The following is a 16039-nucleotide window of genomic DNA, read 5'->3' as shown; positions in this document are numbered from 1 at the left end:
AGAAAGCGATAAATATGATGCAGTGACTATTATTAACGCTCTGGGGACGAGGGCATCGTCGACCGCGTATCTTTCTCGTGTATTTCAGTTTATATCTCGCTGAAATCATTATGTAAAATCATGAAAAAAACACTGACTAAATCCGTTATCTGTCTTCTTTTCAAAACTTCCATTGTCAGAAGTATTAAAGTTTTTAAAATTAGGTTAAATGGGCAAAAAAGCAAATCGTGTCACCTTTATTTGTTTTACTTGTATCGCCACTCTCAGCGGAAGATCGCTATTCACGTTCTAAATACGCTGCGTTTGAATCGGCGACCACGTGATTGCAGGCACACAGGCTTAGCCCACTGAGCCATGAACGCAGTTCTGAGCTTCGCTGCTGAAAGTGGCAACACTGGCGCAAAGCTTCAGCGGCAGAGACGTATCCGTGTGCTATATTGTAGCCGATCAGTGTAAACACTACCCAGACATGTGCTCTTGTTTATTTCGGTCAAAATGGGCGTATTCACATATTTCTTTACCCAATACTAACTGTCGGATTATCATGTTGTTATCATGCGAATAGCACAATTTGCAAGTGGGTGGGCGATCAGAGCCGCTTCGAGATGCAGACGCTTAAGCCAGTCACTCTTGTTCTTTCAATTCGTATCACGAAGCTGTAAAAATATATTTAGTTTCTACCTATATATATTTGGAAAGTAGACCGTCCAAGGTTTCTGAGAGTATTTTTAAAATGTGTATATGACAAAAACTCGCGGAGTTATTTAAACGGTTTTGCGAAATTTCTGTCAGATCCCGCCGGCGGGACCGCCGACCCCAAGGGGTTAAGCAGCTTACAGAAAGCGCAGAAGACGCAGGAGGTAAACTGCGGACCCCTATCGGACACTATGTCCTCGGGGATTCCGTAATAACGGAACACCCAGGTAAACAGGAGCTCCGCGAGTTCGGTGGCGGAAGGCAGTTTAGGCAGTGGGAGGAGTCGACACATTCGGGAAAAGCGGTCAACAATGGTTAGGATCACCGTATGACCCTGTGAGCGGGGCAAGTCGGTCATGAAGTCCAGGGTGATATGGGACCATGGGCGCAGGGGGGTCGGCAGGGGTTGAAGCAGCCCGGCAGGGGGGTGCCGATCTGCCTTATGTCGGGCACACGTTGGGCAGGAAAGCAAAAATTCCTCCACGTCCTCTCTCCAATTTGGCCACCAGTAGTGGCGTTAGACCAGGCAGGTAGTGGTGGCGATTCCCGGGTGACCTGAACTGGGGGAGGTGTGGATCCACCGCATGAGGGCTTGGCGGTGCGTGTCGCGGATGTAGAGCTTACCCAGAGGGCACTCTGCAGGTACTGGCTGACGCCGGTGCTGATCACGCACTTCGCGGTCCAGGTTCCAGGTAATGGGTCTCAGAAAGCAGGAGGCGGGTAGGATAGGGGCGGGTTTCTCTGGTGTCGTGGGGGATCGTAGAGCCGGGAGAGGGCATCTGCCTTGGTATTCCGGGACCCAGGGATGTAGGATACCTTGAACAGAAAGCGAGTAAAGAAGAGAGCCCACCTCGCTTGCCTGGGGTTGAGTCGCTTGGCGGTTTTCAGGTATTCGAGGTTTCGATGGTCCGTTAGCACTTGGAAAGGGTGCTGGGCTCCCTCCAACCAGTGGCGCCACTCCTCGGCGGGGGTGAGCTTGCGGGAATAAAAGGTGCAGGGATGCACCTTACCATCGGGGGCACATTGGGATAGCACTGCACCCACCCCGACCTCGGAGGCATCTACTTCTACAATAAACGGCTCGGCGGGGTCCGGTTGTCGCAGGACAGGAGCTCTGCAAAACAGGGTTTTTAACATGGTCCACGCAGTTTCTGCATCGGGAGTCCACGGCAGCAGCTTTCCATTCGTCCGGAGCAGGGATGTCAGGGGCACTGCCACAGCGCTAAAACCTCTGATGAACCGCCGATAAAAATTGGAGAAACCCAGGAAACGCTGCAGGTCTTTGACGGTTTTAGGTCGGGGCCAGTCTCTCACGGCTCTTACCTTCTCCTCGTCCATGCCCACTTTTCCGGGTTGAATCTGGTAGCCTAGGAACTTAACTCTATGGAGGGCACCAGGGGCCCCTTGCATGGGGGGGCATTTCTTCCCTCTTTGGAATAATTACCTTATAACTTCAGATATAAAAGTCACAGACACATGCCTGATACCTAAAATCAGAGTTGACCCCTTTACAATTGATTGTAGGAAGTTCAATAACGAAATGAATAACCTGTGTATAATTTATGGACATGCGAATATAACAAAAACAGCTGGAAAAATACAAAAACCTGTCTTTGTGTCTTGGATTTTTGTAAATATTTCAAAAACTACATGATGGAATAGGTCCAATTTTAAAAATCTGGTTCCCAAACTTGTTTTCTACATGTGTGCCCAATTTCATATCATTTGATGCAGCCCAACAGGTTTTACGGAGGAAAGAGCAAATGGTGCAACTGGGAGCCTTTCCTATCCAAAACCTAACCTAAACTAATCTGAAACTTATCCAAAATGGCAATAGTGTAACTAGCAGTGTTTTTTGGGGTAGCAACTTTCTTTCTAAATGCATTACCGCTTATAGGTCATAAGTAACAATTTGTCACACATCATCACCACACATTTGTAGGAAAATCTATATTTTATTCACACGACTTGTGCCAAACTTATCCAAAACCTATCCAAAACCTATCCAAACTGGCCACAGTGTAACTAGCAGTGTTTTTTGGGGTAGCGTCTTTCTTTCTAAATGCATTACCACTTATGGGTCATAAGTAACATTTTGTCACACAAAATCACCACACATTTGTAGGAAAATCTATATTTTATTCACACGACTTGTGCCAAACCTATCCAAAACCTATCCAAAATGGCCGCAGTGTAACTAGCAGTGTTTTGGGATAGCGTCTTTCTTTCTAAATGCATTACCACTTATGGGTCATAAGAAACATTTTGTTTCTAACCCTAACCCTGCATAACTGTGCCCAAACAAAGCCCGACAAGTGCCCCGCATAACTGTGCCCAAACAAAGCCCGACAAGTGCCCCGCATAACTTTGCCCAAACAAAGCCCGACAAGTGCCCCGCATAACTTTGCCCAAACAAAGCTGACAAGTGCCCCGCATAACTTTGCCCAAACAAAGCCGACAAGTACCGTACATAATGTTGCCCAAACAAAGCCGACAAGTACTGTACATAACTTTGCTCAAACAAGGCCGACAAGTGCCCCGCATAACTTTGCCCAAACAAAGCCCCGCGTAACTTTGCCCAAGTGAAAGCCAAAAGCGCTGCATTACTTTGCACACTTCAAAGCTTGACAAAGGCGATGCGGAACTTTTCCCAATGTACCACAATACAAGTGTTACCAAAGCAAATGTTAATTGTAATTTACTGAATCACGGAATTATAAAAATCTATAGAATAAAAGAGTAAACTGTAAATAAATGTACTTATGTCGAGCGTTGCATCCTCTCCGCGCAAAAAAGCGTCCTCCTCCATCGAATCAATGGATAAAAGCGACACTTTCTTCCCCCGAACCACTCTTCAAAATCATCTTCTGTGCTTTCTCAACAGTGAAAGTCATCCGAGCCATTTTTCTTCAGTCAAAAAAGTTGTTGTCCGAAAATAACTGGGTAAACTCACGGAGACTACGTGCGCAATGCGTAATCGAGACACTCCCACAAATACTGCACCTGCAGATAATAAGTTGCGCATTCATGTCCCCAGCGCGAAAAACAATGCCCAATCAGCACATCCCATACCATTTTGCAAACCTTAGACACACCTCTATTGGATGAAGCAAATGACACTGTAATTTGATGTTCATGTAAAAAGTTTATTATGGTGAAACATAACCATGGGCAAAGGTTCAGTGCGTAAAAAATAATGTGCTAGCAGGGAAGCAGAGCATATATCTGAAAAAATACTTGACAATGAAGGATTACAGTGATTGATTTATGTACATAAGAGATCAAGCTTTCAAACGAGGGTAACTTTGTCATTTTATTCATTGGTTTTCTTCTAAAACTCCGAAGATAATAAACATTGCACGAATGTACAGAATGCCGACTGACATTTTTCCGCGATGAGTGAGCAAGCTATTTCAGAGCATTACAGTCATATTTATGGAAAAATGCGTGTTTTGTCTTAATACTGTGACGGTTTATGAATTATTGGCCGTGAAAGAAATAGTTTGAAGTGCTTAGTTTTCATTTTATTAACACTTATATTTTACTTCCTGACACTCGACCCGTTTAAAGATGGCTACCATGGTCATTTTATTTTTACTTGTTACAAAAAAACCATGGCACAAAAATTGCGCAACTTTCTACAGATATTATCTGAAAGGTTTTTTGTAGTGTAACAAGCCGTTTTTGGTTGATTTGATACATTTGTTTCTTTTATTGAACGTCATTTTTTTTTGTTATTGAAAATTTGGACGTATGCGTCCGAACCACTAGGCGGCGACAATGGAAGAGTTAAGGGAACGGACATGGAATGCACACTTTTCCCCCTTCACATATAAACAGTTCTCCCAGAGACGTTGCAGTACCTGCCGAACGTGAGTTATGTGGGTGTCAAAGGAAGGAGAATACACCAGGATGTCGTCGATGTACACTATAACGAAGTGGTGCAACATGTCACCAAACACCTGACACATGAAGTTTTGGAAGATTGACGGACTATTAGCAAGCCTGTGTGGCATAACTAAATATTTGAATTGACCGGTAGTGGTAATGAAGGAGGTTTTCCACTCGTCACCTTCGCGTATGCGGATTAGGTTGTAGGCGCTCCGCAGGTCCAGCTTGGTGAAGATCCCGGTAGTCGACACAGGGTCGGAGACCTCCGTCTCTCTTCTTTACGAAGAAGAATCCGGAGGTGATAGGGGAGGTGGATGGGCGGATGATACCTTGGGCGAGCGCCTCCTTAACGTAGACCCGCATGGAGTCCTCCTCAGGTCGAGAGAGGGCGTACAGACGTCCCTTGGGCCAGGGCGGTCCCTCCTCCAGGTCGATCGCGCAATCGGTGGGTCGGTGGGGTGGCAGTCGGAAAGCCCGGGATCTGCTAAACACATCTGAGAAAGCCAAATACTCATGGGGAATGCGGGTGCAGTCATCGGGAAGGGGACTCTCGACCGAGGACACCCGACAGGGGAGAGAGAGGCACTGAGTAAAGCAGGACGGTGACCAAGCTACGATCTCCCCTTTAGCCCAGTCAATGCGGGGGTTATGCTGCTGTAGCCAGGGGTGGCCTAGAATTAGTACATCTCAGACAATGGGAAGAACCAGGAACGCTATCACCTCGGTGTGGATTGCTCCTAAGTGTAAAGTAACAGGACACGTCTGGTGAAGGACGCAACCTGTGGCCAGCGGGGAGCCATCCACCCCACGCACCCTAATCGGTTTGGTGAGGGGCTCCAGAGGGATAGCGTGGAGCGTGGCCAGACCCTGATCCAGGAAATTCCCTGCAGCTCTGGAATCCACGAAGGCTCGGTGGAGCAGATGATTGCCTGGCCAGGAGAGAGAAGCAGAGACGACCATCTGTGCCGCGGGCCCACTGACAGACCCTAGAACTCCTACCTGGCTCTGGGAAGAGGGGCGTTGGGCTGGACGGGTCGGGCAGGACCGGATTAGGTGGCCCGCTTCCCCGCAGTATAGACACAATTGTTGCTGTAGCTAGCGCTGCCTTTCTGCCGGGGTGAGTGGAGCTCGACCGAGCTTCATGGGCTCCGCCTCCACGGCGCTGGGATTGGGCGGAGCGCAGGGAGACTCAGTACGTGAGCGGGTTCGGCGTCGTTCGCGTACCACGTTGTCCAAAGCGATTGACAGCTGGACGTAGTCATCGAACTCCCTCGCCTCGCCCCGGCACGCCAGTTCGGCTTGCAGCTCCGGGTTGAGAGCTCGTCTGTAGAGCACTTGGAGGGATGACGCCGACCAGTTGAGGCCAGCAGCGAGTGTCTGGAATTCCAGCGCGAAGTCCGTGGCAGATTTGTTCCCTTGGCGGAGGTCTAGGAGCCGGTCTCCCAGGTTCCTTCCGACCGCGGGGTGGTCAAACACAGCGCTGAAGGTCTGCTGAAAAGCCACGGTGGAGTCCAGAACCGGACTCTTCTCGATCCAGAGGGCGGTCGCCCAATCTCGTGCTCTGCCGGTCAGGAGAGAAATGACAAAGTGGACCCGGTCTTTGTCATCCACAAACATGTCCGGGTGGTGGTCAATATACAGCTCACATTGCATAAGAAACGCCCGACATTGGTCGGGGTTTCCGTCATAACGCTCCGGGATAGCGATGGGGATCCCTCCTGAAGCACGGGGGGGTGTTACCGGTAAGGGAGCGGTCGAGGCGATGCTCTGCTGGAGCTGTCCCACTAGCGCGTTCAGGTGGTCCACCTGATCCAGGGTGTCCTGCAGTTGCTGCCGGATGTCCGCCGGGTCCATGTCAGTCGGCGAGGTATTCTGTCACAGAGCACACGAGACAACGGGACTTCCGTGGAAGAGCTTTATTTACTCGACCAGGCAGACAGAGTCGGAGTGGGTGATCAGAAGACGTAATCCGGGCACGGAGCAAGGGGTCTAGGAAGCCGGTGAAGTCAAGCCGAGGGAGGACACAGGACGTGGGACGGGTGGACACAGGCGGGAGTCGGGAAAGCGGGGGATATCGGGACCAACACGGAAGGACTGGGCTAGGGCTGCAAAGAAGACAAGGAGAGAAACGCTCAGTAAGTCACATGGGAATCAACAATACCTCGCACCGAGGAGAGCGAGGCGACCCCTTTTAAAGCCGCTGGTACAGGTGGACGAGATTCCGCAGATTAGGGAGTGCACTCCGTCTGTTGGGGGCGTGGTCGGGACGTGACAACAGGGTTTACAAAGTGTTTTGCAAACATTTAAAAAGAAGAAAAAGAAAGAAATTCAAATAAGCACAGAATAAATAACAATAAGCGTAAAAGAAATAAAATAAAAAATACCATCGTAAAGGACTTTAATCACCCATGTTCTCTGTAGGGGCCTGTAGCCCCAATGTCTTCTGAGGTGAGCGAACACCCCCCCCCAATAAGTAATAATAATAAATGCGTAAAATAATAAAACTGATTATCATAGATTATTATATGCAATGGTGAAAATATGCATTTTCAGCCTAGTTTTGACAGCACTAAGACATTCAGTAGCTCTCAGGTTCTCTGGGAGAGAGTTCCAGAGTTTGGGACCATAGTGACTAAAAGCTGCCCCCTCCCTCCTCAGCCGGGTTTTAGGAATAATCAGTAAATTACTGCCCGATGATCTGAGTGACCTGCCTGGGACATACCTTACAGTCATGTTACTAAGGTAGGATAGAGCAAAACAACATAAATATTTACAAAAAAGCAAATGAACTTTAAAATCAATCCTAGAAGCCAGAGGAAGCCAGTGCAGGGATGTGAGAGCAGGTGTGATGTGATCCCTGTGCCTGGTGCATGTTAACACTCCAGCTGCGGCATTCTGGGCCCGTTGTAGATGTGAAATAGATTTCTTAGGCCGACCAGACAAGAGCGCCGACTAGAAACTAAAGCAGGTATTATTTTTCCACAGCCAGAATATGACAGCAGACCCCATAACTTATGTGGAGGGACGAACAACACAAGCACTTACAAATGTTAATTTCTGTCCAAAATAAGAAAAACAGCCTTGATAACCCAGCTACGAATCCCTTCTTTGCAGATCCTTTCATTACGATCAAAACTTGAGATAAAATATAAAGAACCATTAACAGTTTTTAAATTAACTCGGCCTAACTATTAATTAGTTTAAAAAGCTTGCCTGTTGTGGTGTGTAACCGCCATTTTTATCAAGCATAATATTTTCTGTAATTTCTTATCCTCCTCCAGATTGTGGGGGGTCTGGAGCCTATGGGTACAAGGCAGGAAACAACCCCGGCTGGCGTGCTAACCCCTGGCAGGGCACACTCACACACCGATGGGTAATTTGGTAACTAACTAGCCTCAGCATGTTTTTGAACTGTAAGGGGAAACCAGAGCACCCAGAGAAACCCCACAAAGAGCCTGGGGGACACAAACCCTGGTCCTACAGATGTGAGGCGACAATGCTGACCACTGCACCCCCATGCCGCCCCTCTGTATTATTATCATTATTATTATTATTATTATTATTATAAACAAAGTGACTTATCATGGAATTCCAGAATAGTTTCACTATTGGAGCACAGTTGCCTGACAACCTATTGACCAATCACAGCCCGACTTCCAACCAGCAAATCACAACATGAACCGCTGTTCCTCTGGGCAACATCATCCTGCACTGAAAAACACAATGCTTTGTCTCACACTGATCCACGATAATGTGCAATTTGTCCCGTATTTTCACAAACATTTCCTACCCCTGAGCTCGGCAAAATATATTATATGTCACCCCCCCCCCTTGGCAAGTTTCATAGTCAGGAAACCGACGTCACACCCCAACACGGTTGTGCATTCTGTTCACATCTTAAAAAAACCCTATAAAATTAATGTAGAGCTGTATCTATTGACCGATCAGGCAGATTGGAAGCATGCTAATATAACACCCATATTCAAAAAAGGGGATAGAAGTAATCCAGCAAACTATAGGCCAATCAGTTTAACTAGCATTACTGGAAAAATAATGGAAGCTACAATTCAAGTGAAAATGGTAGATTACCTAGATGCAAATAACATCATAAAGGATAGCCAACATGGATTTAGGAGAGGTAGATCCTGCTTAACGAATCTACTTGAGTTCTTTGAGGAAGCTACAAGTGAAATTGATCACAAAAAGGCCTACGACGTGATCTACTTAGATTTCCAGAAGGCCTTTGATGTTGTCCCCCACAAACGTCTCTTGCTAAAGCTTAAAGCTGCAGGGATTTTAGGAACTGTGGCAACTTGGATCAAAAACTGGCTAACTGACAGGAAGCAGCGAGTAGTTATTAGAGGCACAATGTCACAGTGGGCCTCCGTTCATAGTGGGGTACAGCAGGGTTCAATTTTAGGACCTCTATTGTTCCTAATTTACATTAATGATATTGACACAAATACATACAGTAAACTGGTTAAATTTGCAGACGACACCAAGGTGGGCGGGGTAGCAGATACTAATCTAGCAGCAGAGAGGCTTCAACGGGATCTGGATTTAATTAGCGAATGGGCTGATACTTGGCAGATGAAATTTAACACAGATAAATGCAAGGTAATCCATGCAGGGAGCAGAAATATAAAGTACAGATATTTTATGGGTTCCACTGAAATAAAGGTAGCTGATTACGAGAAAGATCTCGGTATGTATGTTGATGCTTCCATGTCCCCCTCTCGCCAGTGTGGGGAAGCAATAAAAAAGGCGAACAGAATGTTGGGTTATATCTCTAGATGTGTGGAGTTTAAGTCAAGGGAGGTGATGTTACACTTATATAATTCCTTGGTAAGACCCCACCTAGAATACTGTGTGCAGGTTTGGTCACCATACCTCAAGAAGGACATTGCTGCCTTAGAAAAGGTGCAACGAAGAGCTACGAGAATGATTCCTGGTCTTAGAGGAATGTCTTATGAGGAGAGGTTAGCGGAACTGAATCTGTTTAACCTTGAGCAAAGGAGACTAAGGGGGGATATGATTCAGGTCTATAAGATTCTAACGGGTCTGGATGCTGTTCAGCCAAATGACTATTTCAATATTAGTCTAAATACTAGAACTCGTGGCCATAAGTGGAAATTAGCGGGAGAACATTTTAAAACAAATTTGAGGAAGCACTTCTTTACACAGCGTGTAGTTAGATTATGGAATAGTCTTCCTGCTAGTGTAGTGGAAGCTAAAACCCTGGGTTCCTTTAAATCAGAGCTAGATAAGATTTTAACAACTCTGAGCTATTAGTTAAGTTCTCCCCAAACGAGCTTGATGGGCCGAATGGCCTCCTCTCGTTTGTAAATTTCTTATGTTCTTATGCTTCTGCAATTCACAGTCAATAGTTACATAGACACATTTCATAGAGGTGTGCAGCCATGGAAAGAAGATGGTCTGTGTCAGTAACGTGCTCTGGCCCCATCCCTGCTAGACGTGGTGATGAAATATACAGCAGATTATCGTCGCTGCATCGCTGGCTGTCGGAATGGTGCCCGATAAATGCTGTGGGTTATATAGACAATTGCCGAACGTTTGGAGGTAGGCCTGGGCTTTTGAAGAGGGACGGTATTCACCCCTCGTGGGCTGGTGCCGATCTCCTGTCCAAAAGCATAGCTCATAGCCTCCAGGCAAATCACTGGCTAACTAGAGCCAATTCTGGGCGGCAGGCAAACCGGCATAACCGACCACCTGCTAGTCGCTTAGAGTCGTCACCTAGGGTTCATGTTATTGGGACTGTGTCTGTTCCTGGCGTTTTTAATCATGGAAGCCTATTCCACCGTAGTGTGTGCCATAATAACTTAATAACAATTAAACCAAATCTGTTATTAGATAATTGGTGTAATGCAAGGCTAAAACCTGGACTTTTGAATGTAAGATCACTGGCTCCTAAGGCGCTTCTCATAAATTAAATGATTACTGATTTTAGTTTTTGGTCCTTGTAGCTGCCCTTCGGTATCGATAAATAACGGGACACAGAGTGCTTCAAACGGGTGCTTATCTCTCTTTACTTCGCGCTTGCAGAGCGCCGTTGAGCCTTTTGTTGCGTAGCACCGTGAAACTACACAAAGAAAACAATAATCGAATAAATGTCACAAATAAGGTGTACATTTACAAAGAACCACCAAAATAAATAAATAATTTACAGTAAAACTAATAAGAAGAGCTTATGACATATAAAGCGAGCCCATACAACTTCGAAATAAAGTACAAAATGCAACATGTGTCAGCTTCACATACCTCGCTCCGCTTTACCAAAGGGTACTAAGTTTAAAGTTGAGCTGAATCAAACTGCATTCACCAAAAAACTCAATTTTCTCCATGTACTTTGAAAGAACAGAAATCTTCACGCTTCTCACCGATGAACTGATTACCCCTTTTACTCCACCCCTCACGGTGTAATGCACGTAACACGTACAATTAATTTAAAGAAACACAACACCATTTTGCGGTCATTTACAGTCCTTATGCCTAACTGAAACCTGGCTTAAACCAAATGAATTCATGACACTAAATGAATCTACTCCAGCTGATTACAGCATAACCCTCGCCCAGATGGCAAAGGTGCTGGTGCTGCTGCAATATTTCAGTCTAACCTAGGAGTGTCTGAGCAAAGTGCTTATAGCTTTAGCACATTTGAAATTCTTTTTCTTAGTCTTGCCAAATCATCTCTTTGTAGTTCTTCACCCCCAATCACCATTGTTATTGTGTATAGACCGCCTGGTCCCTAACCTCCAGTCACCATTTTTATTGTGTATAGACCACCTGGTCCCTGGAGTTTTCAACAATCCTGGTGGTCACTACTGAGAAAGCCGTGATTTTAATATTCACATGGAGAATGACAGGGATCCTTTAACAACGATGTTTGCTGCTATCCTAGACTCTGTAGGTGTATGTTAGAATGTAGTCAGCCTACTCATGCCTGTAACCATAACCTGCATGTGATTCTTAGCCATGGTGTCCTGGTGGAACACATATCTATTATACCTCAGAATCCTCTGCTTTCAGATCATTACTTGTTAACGTTTGATATACAGTAAAGCCTCCCTTCGGCTCCAGCTCCAAAGTACAGTATCAGATGTTTCATTGCCTAATTAACTATAACAACGTTTATCAACTAACTTCCCCAGTCCTTAAACCTTACTTCCGAAGCCTCGTGTGAAAATGAACTGGAACGGGTAACTATGCACATGGAGAAATCGCCTCGCAGCACCTAGATCTTGTAGCTCCATTTAAGATGATAAAGCATAGAGATAAGAAACCTGCCCCCAGGTACTCTGATCATACGCGTGAACTTAAACAGGCTTCACGCAAGCTAGAGCGCAAATGACGCTCAACTATACTAGAAGTTTTCAAATCTGCCTGGAAAGAGAACCTCACTAGGTACAGACAAGCACTAGTGACTGTGAGATCTGTGTACCTCTCCAGACTAATTGAAGAGAACAAAAATAATCCTAAATTCCTACAGTATTTGAATCTGTGTCTGAATTCTTCAACGTTGAACTTGCAAGTCTCACAAGCTTTTAAGAGTGATGACTTTATTACATTTTTAAATGGTAAAATAACAAGATTAGACAGACCATCCAGTGCACGTCTGTAGCTACATACAGCTGCCAGCCTCCTGATAGTCCTATGCATACTGATAATGTGACCTTTGAATCTTTCCTTCCTATAAAACAAACAATCAGAACTTTTGAGCTTAGTGTCCCCCTGCAAATCCTCTTCTAGCCTCATAGACCCAATTCCTAAAAAAATCCTCAAGGAGATTGCACCACTGATTAGTACTACACTGTTCAAAGATTCTGGAAAAAGCTGTTGCTCACCAGCTGTCTTCTCTCTGGGCAGTGGTGGCTTAATGGTTAGGGAAGCACCCTTGTAATTGAAAGATTGCTGGTTTGAATCCCTGACCAACAAGGTACTGCTCCCTGGGCACTAAATTAGCTGCCCCCTGCTATGTCACATATAGGTTAAATGCAGAGAACACATTTTGTTGTTGTGTGTCAACAATGATAATTAATTACTAAATTCTAAATTCATTCCTACAGAAAAATAATGCTAATGAATTATATCATTCTGGCTTTAGACCAAACCACAGCACAGAAACAGCTTCAGTTAAAGTAATGAATGATTTGCTCATGGTTTCTGACCATGGCTGTATATCTTTGTTGGGGTTAATAGACTTAACTGCAGTATTCGATACTGTGGACCATAATATCCTCTTGGACCGGCTACAATCTGTGGTTAGCCTTAAGGAGACAGCCCTCTATTGGTTTCACTCCAATTTAACTGATCGTTGTCAGTTTGTCCACATGAATAATGAATCTTCCAAGATCACCAAAGTCAAGTATGGTGTCCCACAGGGATCAGTGCTGGGCCCCCTACTGTTCACTTTACATATGTTACCTCTTGGTAACATTATCCGAAATCATGGTGTTGGGTTTCATTGTTATGCAGATGATACACAGTTTTATATATAGAATACCTTAGTAATCTGCTGGCTTTATATAACCCTCCTCGCTTTCTTCGATCTAAAGGAGCAGGATATCTGTTAGTACCCAGGGTAGAAAGAGCTACGGCAGGCTGCAGAGCTTTCTCCTATAGAGCTCCTCAGCTGTGGAATGGTCTTCCACCGGATGTGCGGGATTCAGGCTCACTCCCAATATTCAGGTCTAAACTAAAAACTCAAATGTTAAGACTGGGACAATGTGAATTGAGATGTCACCATCTTCATTAATTGACTTCCTCTGCTGCCCCCTGGAGGATGGGCTCCCCCTCTGAGTCTGCTTAGGGTTAGGGCTTCCTCTGCTGCCCCCTGGGGGATGGGCTCCCCCTTGGTATCTGGTTAGGGTTAGGGCTTCCTCTGCTTCTCCCTGGAGGATGGGCTCCCCCTTGGTATCTGGTTAGGGTTAGGGCTTCCTCTGCTGCCCCCTGGAGGATGGGCTCCCCCTCTGAGTCTGGTTAGGGTTAGGGCTTCCTCTGCTGCCCCCTGGAGGATGGGCTCCCCCTCTGAGTCTGGTTAGGGTTAGGGCTTCCTCTGCTGCCCCCTGGAGGATGGGCTCCCCCTCTGAGTCTGGTTAGGGTTAGGGCTTCCTCTGCTTCCCCCTGGAGGATGGGCTCCCCCTTGGTATCTGGTTAGGGTTAGGGCTTCCTCTGCTGCCCCCTGGAGGATGGGCTCCCCCTTTGGGTCTGGTTAGGGTTAGGGCTTCCTCTGCTGCCCCCTGGAGGATGGGCTCCCCCTCTGAGTCTGGTTAGGGTTAGGGCTTCCTCTGCTGCCCCCTGGAGGATGGGCTCCCCCTTTGGGTCTGGTTAGGGTTAGGGCTTCCTCTGCTGCCCCCTGGAGGATGGGCTCCCCCTCTGAGTCTGGTTAGGGTTAGGGCTTCCTCTGCTGCCCCCTGGAGGATGGGCTCCCCCTCTGAGTCTGGTTAGGGTTAGGGCTTCCTCTGCTGCCCCCTGGAGGATGGGCTCCCCCTCTGAGTCTGGTTCCTCCCAAGGTTTTGTCCTTCTATGGAGCTTATCCTTGCCACTGTTCCCTCTGATTTGCTGACTGGGGGGGCATCCAGCCCCCCCCCCCATAGCTCAAGGACTCAGCGATGACATCACTCTGCCGGCCAGGAGATCTGAACCAGTGATTTTCCGCTCATGGACACAGTGTCCGAACCCAAAGAGTCACGCACCACACCCAGTATTTACAGAAATGCTTCTTACAGTATCCAGAACTGAAAAGAATATGAGTGGTTTTCCCACTATTCATGAAAACTGGACCATTCTGTATAATGTTGTATCTTTGGTTATTTGTTACACAAAGGATGGTCATGGAAATCTTGTCTTTTTTGTTTTTACTACATCACTACCTTCAGTTAATATAAAATCTAGGTTCCTAAAAATCCTATTTATTGATACAAGAGGGTAAATAAATTACATATATACATCATCATTTTATATGGTAAATAATGTTTATGTATTACTGCCAAACTAGATGTATCATCACATCCTCAGCCAGGAGCAGCTGTGGCCAGCAGAGGCCGCCAGTGAGCAGCCAGAGACAGCAGTCATACGGAAGCTCCCAGCTCTGGGCTCCATCACATGAACACACCTGCTGACAATAACACTCACATACCACTTATACACCCTGTGGATAAAGAGCCCTCACTGTTTCTATAGCAGATTAGGATGCTGTGCCTGTGACTTTTTTGCTTGTTACTACATTCAGTCATTATAAAGTCTGTGTTCCAGATTATCAAACAAACACCCCAGTTATTAATCCAAGAGGAGAAATAAATTAGATATATTTAATATAATGTTAATGTATTACTGCCAGACCAAACATGATTTCCCATCCCCCTGTCACTTACAGAGCCGTCCTGGAGTTCTTGACCACAGCATTTCTTGGATGCTGTTTCAATCTGTCTCACTTCATGTTCATCATTGATTCCTCCAGTCTCACCTTCAGTTATGTAGAGTTCTGTGTAAATCTCATTGAGAAGTGTTCGCTGTCCTCCCTTAGCTTTCCCTTCAAATACACATTCACAGTTCTGCTTCAGGGTACATTTGATCATGCTGGACATGAGCTCCCCTGAAGAAAAATGAGAGGAAAATGCACTAATTCTCAACATGATCCTGACCAGTGTGGTAGGAGGATTAAAACACACAACATTAATCCCAACTTGATGACCTTAACCCCTACTCAGCCCTATCCTTAACCATAAGCTACCAAACAAATTACGAGGTTTTTTGGCATGTTTAGTTTTTTGATTGCCTTCACAGATGTTAGTGGGGACCTGAGAAATGTTCCCCACACCGTAAAAATAAAAGGGCATTTTTGTTGGGATACCTAATCCTCCCCTCCCCCCACACAAACACTTTTTACTATTTCATTGTATTAAAATTAAACTTTAAATTTCACATCCTACATATTGTTACTGAAGCCCCAGATATCTGTACAGCATTTCCAGTCCTAGCTGATGTGGAGCCCTAGGAGAGCATCACCACCGGTGCCCCCTGCTTGAGGCAAAGTGAAATTGGCTGGCAAGTCGGTGCCCCCTCAGAAGGTGGTGCCCTAGGCGGCCGCCTATGTCGCCTATAGGACAGACCGGCCCTGGCTGGGGTGGCATTAAACCCAGCCAATAACAGCACCTAAGCCAGATTATAACTTTCTAAACACAAAGTAAACAGCAAGAGAATTTACAGCTGGCTGGCATTCATGCACAAAACCTCATTCAATGAGCACATCGCTCACATGATAATGCTGTTTGCTATGCATATAAGACTAATCAATAATAAAAATGCAAAGGTTTTAAACTATTAGTTAAAAAGGGGGATGGGAACAGAAAAGCATTTTATTTGACTATTACAGTTTACTATCCTGAGACAGACACAGTGGACGGTTCCTGCAGAAGCAGCAGGACACTTTAAA

The 16039-nt window shown here is 45.9% G+C and overlaps 1 protein-coding gene across 3 annotated transcripts in view; it reads right to left on the bottom strand.

Moving 5' to 3' along the window:
* Positions 1–16039, bottom strand: part of LOC111842340 (uncharacterized) — a 37598-nt gene that overhangs the window by 19031 nt on the left and 2528 nt on the right. For all 3 annotated transcript variants that reach the window (XM_072706630.1, XM_072706632.1, XM_072706631.1), the window contains 2 exons: positions 15071–15199; positions 6749–6833 (listed from right to left, as the gene is read on the bottom strand). In XM_072706630.1, coding sequence (XP_072562731.1) covers positions 6749–6833; positions 15071–15199 — 214 coding nt within the window. The remainder of the gene's footprint in view (positions 1–6748; positions 6834–15070; positions 15200–16039) is intronic.

This window comes from Paramormyrops kingsleyae, chromosome 24 (assembly GCF_048594095.1).
Source record: "Paramormyrops kingsleyae isolate MSU_618 chromosome 24, PKINGS_0.4, whole genome shotgun sequence".
Taxonomy (NCBI): Eukaryota; Metazoa; Chordata; class Actinopteri; order Osteoglossiformes; family Mormyridae; genus Paramormyrops; species Paramormyrops kingsleyae.
The sequence above is the reverse complement of the archived record's forward strand: the minus strand, read 5'-3'. Positions and strand labels throughout refer to the sequence as shown.